General features: G+C 37.5%; 1 protein-coding gene across 8 annotated transcripts in view; it reads right to left on the bottom strand.

Annotated features, from left to right (window-relative positions):
* The window catches only part of LOC137982234 (uncharacterized), a 51,399-nt gene that overhangs the window by 7,151 nt on the left and 34,248 nt on the right, over positions 1–10,000 (bottom strand). For 5 of the 8 annotated variants that reach the window (XM_068829306.1, XM_068829307.1, XM_068829308.1 and 2 more), the window contains 7 exons: positions 9,207–9,265; positions 8,144–8,216; positions 6,841–6,899; positions 5,892–6,038; positions 3,632–3,811; positions 2,058–2,161; positions 1,193–1,346 (listed from right to left, as the gene is read on the bottom strand). In XM_068829306.1, coding sequence (XP_068685407.1) covers positions 1,193–1,346; positions 2,058–2,161; positions 3,632–3,811; positions 5,892–6,038; positions 6,841–6,899; positions 8,144–8,216; positions 9,207–9,265 — 776 coding nt within the window. Of the gene's footprint in view, positions 1–1,192; positions 1,347–2,057; positions 2,162–2,291; positions 2,651–2,679; positions 3,013–3,631; positions 3,812–5,891; positions 6,039–6,840; positions 6,900–8,143; positions 8,217–9,206; positions 9,266–10,000 lie in introns of those variants that run through there. The other 3 variants (XR_011118641.1, XR_011118642.1, XM_068829310.1) reach the window with 3 other exon arrangements.

The following is a 10,000-nucleotide window of genomic DNA, read 5'->3' as shown; positions in this document are numbered from 1 at the left end:
AAATGCAGAATCAGCACATTTTCCTCGTCAACTGGGGGCATTCTGTGGGGCCTAAGGAGTAAATGGGTTAACAGTCTTTTTTTTTTCTTTGCATACATTCTAAATAAAATGCTCATCCAGTTTTCTGGAGGTTTAATTGAGGCTCAATTTGGTAGCTGAGAAACGTAGGGGTGATGAATTTTAATGAAGGGATTAGTCTGTATATAAATATATAATGTATAAGATCATTGCTAAATTTTATGATGATACTTTTTAAAATTTCTTATTAAAGGGGCAATGTTATGCAAAATTATATAATAGCCCACTTCGGAAAATACCTTAATGCTCTTTCAGTGTTCCCCAAAATAATTTTGAATAAGCATTGTTACCAGTTTCTCTTGGGACTTACACTGGTCCCAAGAGAAAACAAAAACAATGCTTATGCAAAATTTGGGGGGACAAACAAAGAGTATTATGGTATATTCTGAAGTGGGCTATTTCATGGCACCCAAAATGCCCAAAACTAAAAACTGTTGAAAAAAATAAAAGAAACACACAAAAAGGAAAGGCCAGGAAGCATGGATGGACACAAATGGAGAAGATTGAAACAGACTGTATTTGGAAAATCATCAAAAAAGTCAGCCCAACGATTTTCAAGTTCATGGAAAATCGCCTAGATAAAGGTTGTTTGTGATGAAACGATCAGTAAGGGAATTCCACATTACCATTACCAGTTTTAAACTCGTAATTAACTACAGATTTCCCCTGAACATCCTAAAATAACGTTACATAGCCCCTTTAATATATACCAGAAAGAATATTGCGTTTATGATTGTTCAATGATGAATGCACAAATAGGTTATAGAGTGCAATACGGACGTTTCTATGGAAACAAGGCGATCAAGTAATTTTGAGGAGAATATAACTAACAAAAAATTGTATGAACTTGCTTGTGCATTTCGTGATTTATGGTCACTAGTGATGTTTTGAAAGTTCTCAAATTGCACAACCTGTAATTTTGAGAACTTTCAAAATTAACATCACGAGCGCTGATAAATCACGAAAGGCATGAGCAAGTTCATATGATTTCCTTTTCATACACCATCTAATTCCACTCCTTTGCGCTTATAACTTGAAGTTATTTTAACTCTCCTGTATTTTTCACTTCTCTCCTCTTACAATTCAGACATCACTTTGTAAGGTATTAACTTGCCTGATCATCCGTCAATTCATAGTAGGGTCTTGCCAATGTACTTCTTTTACGACGAAACGCGAGTGCCGCATATAGTTCCCACAACACAACACCAAATGCCCACACATCACTAGCATAGCTGTAAATACCTTCTGTGATCACTTCAAATGCACTCCTGTGAAAAACGGGAAATTGTCTTTGTACCCTTCAGCTTATTCGTCTGTCATATTTATTTTCATCAGTGAGTTGATGCCCGAAACGAGGCGTCTTTAAATTTTTATGAGCGATCTTCACTGTTTAAAATGTTGTCTTAAACTTTCTCAGTTTTGATATTCCTGTTTCAAAGCCACCCGCCAAACAAAAGAAGTCATTGTTTCAACAGCCAATAACGTCTGGTTCACTAATATGTTGAAAAATGCACCTAATTGGATGTACGCCCAATTTCAACATCCAACACGTCCATTTAGCCTAAACCTTTGCGACCCATTTCCAAAAATAAAGAACGATACAGGTTAACGTTACTTTCACCACAGGGTAAATGCAGCTGTTTATATTTACTTGGGGAGCAGCATTTGGGGGACAATTTGTGACATTAATTGTCTGTATTCCGAGACACGATAGATGTTGCAGTTGGAGAGAAGAGCAAAGTTTTGCATAAGCATTGTTTCCAGTTTATCTTGAGATTTACAATGGTCCCAAGAGAAAATGGAAACAATGCTTAATATGCAAAATTAGGGGGGGGGGGGACAAAGAATACTGTGGTATTTTCTGAAATGGACAGAGTGGCTCAGTGCTGAGAGTGCCTAGCTTTCACCAATAATATAATTTATATAAGTTTAAACTAAACTAAACTAAGTTTCTTAATATCCACATGTAATTTACAAACCAACGAATTGCATCTGCAGGCATGGTATCCTGAACCTTGCCAGACTTGATGTTCACTTCACCGGCTTTCAAATATTTCGAATGACCCAGGCAAACAACTTGAACCTAAAAGATATCCAAATGAAAAGGATCAATCAAAAGTATGAAGAGAAAGGACATAAAGGTCCAGAGCTGATATCAACAAACAGACATTGAGCAACAGACTCAAGTTTTAAAAACACAATAGCATACTCACTTGAGGTCACATAAGCAAAAGAGAATTTACCACCATGAGAAAATAATAATGAAGGAGGTTCCGAGAATGAACTCTTTCCTTGTGCCTTGCTTGAAAGGTGCATTGCCTTTAAATTGCTTTCTCCATTGTGTGAAATGGATGTCCAGTCACTTATCATTAGCCCTTGCTGTTTACTTTATTATAGGAAATTAACGCTCCACAAAATTAACGCGAATCGTTAAAATTTGCATTAGTTTAAGTTGCACTAATTATGTTCAGCATTATTTTTGCGACGTTAATTAAGTGCAGCGTTAATTTCCGCACTCTTAATTTCCACCATTTTAACCCTAATTTTGACACCTTCCAGACATTCATAACACCTAAAAAACAATAAAATATGGTACAAGCGTTATTTCCTTCCATTAACCCCTGCATTAATTAGAATTTTGAGGACTGTTTGTTGACCAGTGGGCTCAGTTTTGTTCAGTGATTTATTTCGCATCCAGTGTTGAATAAATTTGTTCCAGTGGTCAGCACCAACTGTGTCTTAATCGCGTTAATTGTGAAATTCTACTTTCTCCTTCGCATTAATTTTCTTTATTCGAAAGTCGTTTTACATTAAACTCGTGTTAATTTAAGTCGCGTTTATTTCCAATACCTTAATTTCATGGAGCATTAATTTCCTATCATGAGGCATCACAACAGATCTTTGAAAGGGTATATCCAATGCCACTTTGAAGCCCTTAATTAAAAAGCATAAAACGATACCTTCTTTCTCATCAATGCCTGCAAGTGGAAATTACCTCAAATTCTTCTGATTTCAGTATCAATACAATACCCCCTAGCTGTTGCCTTCCTCATCTCTTTTCGTTCGTTTAGATTTAAACTGGATGAAGGCTAGCTAACTCCATAACTTTGGGGTTGTGGAATCATGCTCTTAAATACCTACACTTGCTTTTTAACTGTCCATTTTATGTTTAATGTGTTTAGCATTAGTAGGTAAGCGCTTTCCGAGCACTTTCCCGGTTTCCGTAGCATTAAGCGACTAGGAGTATTTTAAACTCTCCCCTGGATGGGATGCTAGTCCATCGCAGGGTTACCCCCAGCATTACGCCAGTACCCATTTATACACCTGGGTGAAGAGAGGCACCGTGGGAGTAAAGTGTCTTGCCCAAGAACACATCACAATGTCCCCGGCCAGGACCCGAACCCGGACCACTCGCTCCGGAGTCGAGCACACTAACCATGAGGCCATCGCGCCTACCATTAGTAATTTACATTAATTATCCCAAATTCTGAGAGCAAATAAACAATTTCTTCTTCTTCTTTTTGATGTAGTACTTTAACTGTTTCTCACATACCTGACAAGGCCCTAACACATTCACATGTTCACTCCGAAAGTCACCGTGCACAATGTGGTTTTCATGGAGATAAGTTTGCGCGGATGCTAACTGTGATAAAATCTTAATCATGACATAACTATGGCAACGTCCATCTAGCACATAATCCTTCAGATTTCCAAACGGTGTGTTTGGTGAAACCTAAGAAGACAATAACATGCGATTTGTTTACATTTGTGTGTTAAACGAAACAAAGTATTGAAAACTAAGGTCAAAGTAATCGCTTGCCAATTACAGCAAATACGTAGATTAAATCAGCCAACCAGAGGTCGAGGAACAGGTTCTTAGTTTGAACTCTTTCAATTAGGAAACCTAGAGAGATCAGATCTGATGTTACAATGCAGTTCTTTGGATTTCCACAGAAACATGAAATTCAAAAAAAGATTGAAATATCTTTCCTCAAAACTGAATGCCCCAATCTTGTCAAACATGGCAACAAGACTATCTGACCAATTTCATTGCAAGATTATTAGATGATCACAGTTATCAATGTTACTTATTAATGAGCAGTTCGAAAGGAAAGCCTGAGAGATTCAGACCTGAATGGGAATTGAACCCATAACCTCTAAGAAACCCGGTGAAGTGCTCTATCAATGGAGCTCGGCCACTGGGAGCTGGTCATGACCGGTCACTTAGTGAGCGTGGAAAAAAACCAGTAAAGGAGTGAGCATGAAGACTATATATGAAGGACATATATATACACTGAGGAAAGAGGAATTATTGTGTACAAAAAGAGGTCCTGTGAGTGCTCAATACATTAATTTACAAATAAATTTTATTTCCTGGAAACAACTGTAGTTTACAAACTTCTCATTTTGGAAAATATAGTGCACTTTCACTTACATGTAGCCGCATGTATCTTTGGTTTTCCTGGCTGGTGGATAGCATTTTGCCACCTTTAATCTTTGATTATTGCATCCACTAAGAAAGAACTCGATACCGCAATTAACCCTTTAATGTCCACACCAGACCAGTGCTTAGTGTTCCCCATTGACGATGTTACTCGTCAATGGGGAACCCCTGGGAGTCAATGGGTTAAGAACGTGCGTTAATGCACCTATCAATGTAAATCCCGTTTGGGGGGTGGGGGGGGGGGGGAAATTGTGGGCAAGGGGTAGGGATTTGACAATTCTTAACATTTTTTTATCAATTACCCAGGGTAGGAAACTAACATCAATCAAAAGTGTCAAAAAAAGGCCCAGCCTGGGGCAAAGATTCTGAACAAACAATACTATAATAATATATAAAACAAATAAAGCAGCATTTGAAACAGGGTATGTTCATGATTTATACGTTCAGCATGTCGAAACAGGTCGGATCAGTAGCCCGTAAATACTCTGAACTTGTGGTGGAATTCAATTTCAATCAGATGGGAACTTAAGGATAAAAAATTTCTCAAAATAGACAATACCTGCTTAGAGGACAGTATAAATTACGGATTATGGCAAAACTTCTTACCTTTTTCCAACTGAAGCATGACTTAGGGACAGACTTGGTAACTGTTCCCGGCAGGGGGGATAGTCTCAGGCACCAAATTCCCGCCTATTGCCCGCACTCCCCACCCCTGCGGGATTTACATCGATAGATGCATAAGTAGCAGTGAAATGACCACCTCCTAGTCTGCTGGTAGCACAATTGGCAGTTAGTTCACTGCACTGTCATCGCAGAGGTCATAGGTTCAAATCCCATTCGAGCCTATAAGTTCGGGTTTTCCTTTCGTTACTCTTCATACCTCTGATAATCTACTTTATTATATGGACGAGAGCGTTTTACCGGGAACTAAAACACTCAAAGAATCAATATGGCTACTACATCCAGGAACCAAGTGGCATACATGTATTTTTCGCCTGAGTATGTACACGTAACACGGGTTGTCACATTTAGCAACGATGTCACGATTCCTGGCTTTTTTGGTTTGTATCAAATTATACCCAGTACTTGTGTTAAAGCCTGCTTTTTAATCTCTACCATGTACATTCACTGACCATATAATGAAAGAAAATTAAAAAAAAGCTCAAGATGTGAATTTTTTGTTTTTGCCACGAGAACATTAAAATTCAAATCTTCTCGCCACCGTGTAATATCATCCATATCTTAACATTCTTCTTTCTGCAGTTCAAACATTTTTGTCCTTTCACAAGAAAGGACCCCAACCTTAAATTTAAATCATTGTGCAACGCTTAAAGGCTAACATGATAACAGCATTTTTGTTAAAACTTACGATTTCCATGAATCGATAACGTGATTTGGAGTACATAGCACAGTTGAGACCAATGTTCACGTTTTTCAGTTGCAAAAGTGTTTCCCAATGCTCAGGAATCCTTTCATCTCGTCGACTTTGTAATCTTTGTGTCACAGCTGCTCGGTCCTAAGCCACAGGGCATTCAACAAAATAAATGTTAGACCAGCAGTTAAAGATAACTGACAGAAATAGCAATCTCAAAGTGCTTACTTTGACCAAAAAAACCAACTCTTCTTTTTCTTTGGATATCAAAACTATGGGAACTAAAACACTAAGTTACCCAAGTTTTAAGCCTTACTTTAAAAAAGAAACCTGTTTATTTTAACTGGAAATTTCTTATATGATCACGTCCACCATTACTAACTTTAAAATCTTGAGAGCTGGATCGACGAGAAAAAATTAATGATGTCAAAGACTCACCAGTTTAAGAATGCAAGGCATGTGTGCACAGATGAATATAATAAATAAGCAGCACAGGAGTTACAGGCTTTCAGACTTTTAAACTTGTGTTTTGCATAGGTAATAAGTTGCATTTACACACTGAAATTTTAAGCAAGATTGAGATCAACAGAAACTCTGCCCACATATGACCTTGTGGTCAAGGGTTGAACCTGGGTCACAGAGGTGGAAGGCATGGTTGAAAACCACTAAGCTGTCCTGACTTCCCAGACAGACTGATGTTTGACAGAACATTACTAGGTAAATAAAGCAACCAAGTCACGATTCTAATAATGTTGTCTCAAACCCACTCCCATTATTTTACTTTTAGCAAAATGGCACATGTTATGCCAAAGTTGTGCTGGTACAATAGGAAAGAGCCTTAGAAGCTGTATTCTTGGCCACTCGAGATGAACAAACTGCTTTGCACAGTGCACTGTATTAATAGCCTCAAAATTACATGGGACGACTTCTAAAAACATGAAATTACCTTTACTTTCGGGATCATGTAATGTTTGTTATCACTGAAGGACCCAGAAAAAGAAGGCTCTGCAAAAAGAACACACAGTGAAAAGGTGCAGCAAAACAGTAAGCCAAAAAGCCATCTAAATTAAATGCCCCCAACTGATCAAAAGTATTAAACACACAGCAACAATAAACACATCATGAATCTCTTTTTGCCTAGGACTTTATGTTTCATATGCCTAATAGATACATCTTTAGAAATAACGGTTATACAAATTTTAAATTCTTCCAAGTAATGCTCTTATTAGAAGGACCGGCACTAGAACCCCCACCAATTATTGCTGAACAAGATGCAGTCATTATTGTGATGTAATATGTCACCGTGGCAATGGGCAAGCCCTGTAAAAACACCCTTTACTTTGTATTTAGGTGCTCATATCTCAAAAACTCGGTGACCCCCCATTTATTTATTTCTGGAAAGTAATCAGAAGGGCAAGATGAAACTTCCTGCAAAGTTTAAAAAAAATCTGTACAGTGGATTCAGAGTCACCTTAATTCTGCGATTTTTTAAAGGTGGCTGTGATTCTGTAGTACAAACTGTAGTATCTTGGCCTTATGGTTACTTTTCAGCAATAATAAAGTGGTGCCCAAGTTAGTTTTTGAGATATGAGCAACTAAAGCCAAAATATAGGGTGTTTTCGCTGGGCTTTCCTGTTGCCAAGGTAACTTATTACATCACAATAATGACTACATTTTGTTAGGAAATAATCAGTGTTTCATATGGTACCATAGTTGTAATAAGATTGCTGTTACATGATACAGTGTTGTAGTATCACTCATTCTAAAGCGAGTGTCTTTAAAGTGTTTAAAGTGTTTGAGCCACCATAAGTTAAAGACTGGAAACTACATTATACCTTGAGAACAATAAACAATACTAGCTTTTTGAGATCAAGGAATATGATCTTTGAAAGGGAAAAAATAACTTGAGCTGGCAGGTGTATTATTATATTACAACAATATTCATTCATAATACTAATACAAGATTTGAGATGTCATGTAATAAAGTCACTTTCAAAGCCTGCATATGGTAAAAAAGGGATTACATGATGCTCATAAACTTTTGGGAAGCTAAAAGATTGAATTGAGGGTTACTTGGAATATCATGTCAACTGGGTGACCATTTTGAAGCAATAGTTTCTTAACATCAAGCAAATAAGATTGTAACAAAGAGTATGATACACAAATCTGTGGAGATACATCAGCTAACGATTATAATATATTTGAGGATAGATGAACTTGAAGAATGTAACATATTAAGTTATTGATACCTTCAGATCTGGTGCCGTCCACAGTTGTTGAGCCTTGCGTGTTGCAATACTCTGGCTCTGCAGTTGTTGAGGCCTGTATTGCATGATTAGAGTGATCATGTCAGGGAGTATGATTGACTCCCTTAAGGAGATCTCTATGTTATATTAAGCTGTGTTAAGGGCAGAATCAGAAGATTCTATATGTTCAAAGGTCTGAAAGTGTGGCCCATGCCCAAATGAACACGAAGCTCCAACACACGCAACCACCAGAAACAAAACTATTGAAGAAGCCTTAAATCCAAGCTTAGTAATACAGTAACTATACCGACTGAAATGTTCAGGGGGTTTCCCAAGGAAGTTTGTCAGCCCATGATTTTTTGAGCAATCAAATCATTACAGAACATTTTTTACAAACGGTGAGGGACAAAATACTTACCCCCAGTCCACCGACTACCCAAATGGACTACAGTCGAACCTCGATTATCCGGACTCGTTACGACTAGACGAAATAGTCCAGATAATCGAGAATATGAATATTAGTGAGGAACAAAAACTGATTAAATTAAGAAAGCGACATTTCATCGTGAAACAAAACATTTACAAAGCGTGTCGAAAACAATGTGGTCTACAACTTTACTGTCCGTTGTGAATACCGGTACACGTGTGATATTTTCCTTGCTCTTGCAGATATCAGATATCTGCCGTTTACTAACGCCATATTCAGTTGACGATTTGGTTTCTTTTTCTTCTTTCTCTAATTGCAAAATTATAGCCTGTTTATCTTTTATCGAAAGAACAGATCGCTTACGCTTCAAGGACATGATGATCGTGAATAAATATTCGTGACGTAGTGTAGCTTGTTCGCCGAACGAGCCAATAGAGCGTGAAATTTCACTTAGCAACAAAGCAACTCTAAGCCAATCAGAACTCATTCGAAAGTTCTTCATTAGATACGACGTGTGCGCGCTGCTTTATTTTGCTTTTTGAAAGCGAAACAAACTCGCCTTTACTTAACTTTTCAACGCTGTAGTTTTAAAAAGAAAATGGCTACGGATCTTGATCATGTCTAAAAACATGCAGTTACCTTTACTTTCGGGATCATGTAATGTTTGTTATCACTGAAGGACCCAGAAAAAGAAGGCTCTGCAAAAAGAACACACAGTGAAAAGGTGCAGCAAAACAGTAAGCCAAAAAGCCATCTAAATTAAATGCCCCCAACTGATCAAAAGTATTAAACACACAGCAACGATAAACACATCATGAATCTCTTTTTACCTAGGACTTTATGTTTCATATGCCTAATAGATACATCTTTAGAAATAACGGTTATACAAATTTTAAATTCTTCCAAGTAATGCTCTTATTAGAAGGACCGGCACTAGAACCCCCACCAATTATTGCTGAACAAGATGCAGTCATTATTGTGATGTAATATGTCACCGTGGCAATGGGCAAGCCCTGTAAAAACACCCTTTACTTTGTATTTAGGTGCTCATATCTCAAAAACTCGGTGACCCCCCATTTATTTATTTCTGGAAAGTAATCAGAAGGGCAAGATGAAACTTCCTGCAAAGTTTAAAAATAATCTGTACAGTGGATTCAGAGCCACCTTAATTCTGCGATTTTTTAAAGGTGGCTGTGATTCTGTAGTACAAACTGTAGTATCTTGGCCTTTCAGCAATAATAAAGGGGTGACCAAGTTTAAGTTTTTGAGATATGAGCAAGTAAAGCCAAAATATAGGGTGTTTTCGCTGGGCTTTCCTGTTGCCAAGGTAACTTATTACATCACAATAATGACTACATTTTGTTAGGAAATAATCAGTGTTTCATATGGTACCATAGTTGTAATAAGATTGCTGTTACATGATACAGTGTTGT

This window comes from Montipora foliosa, chromosome 13 (assembly GCF_036669935.1).
Source record: "Montipora foliosa isolate CH-2021 chromosome 13, ASM3666993v2, whole genome shotgun sequence".
In the NCBI taxonomy this organism is placed as follows: domain Eukaryota; kingdom Metazoa; phylum Cnidaria; class Anthozoa; order Scleractinia; family Acroporidae; genus Montipora; species Montipora foliosa.
Note: the sequence above shows the minus strand (reverse complement) of the source record. Positions and strands in the feature narration are given on the sequence as shown.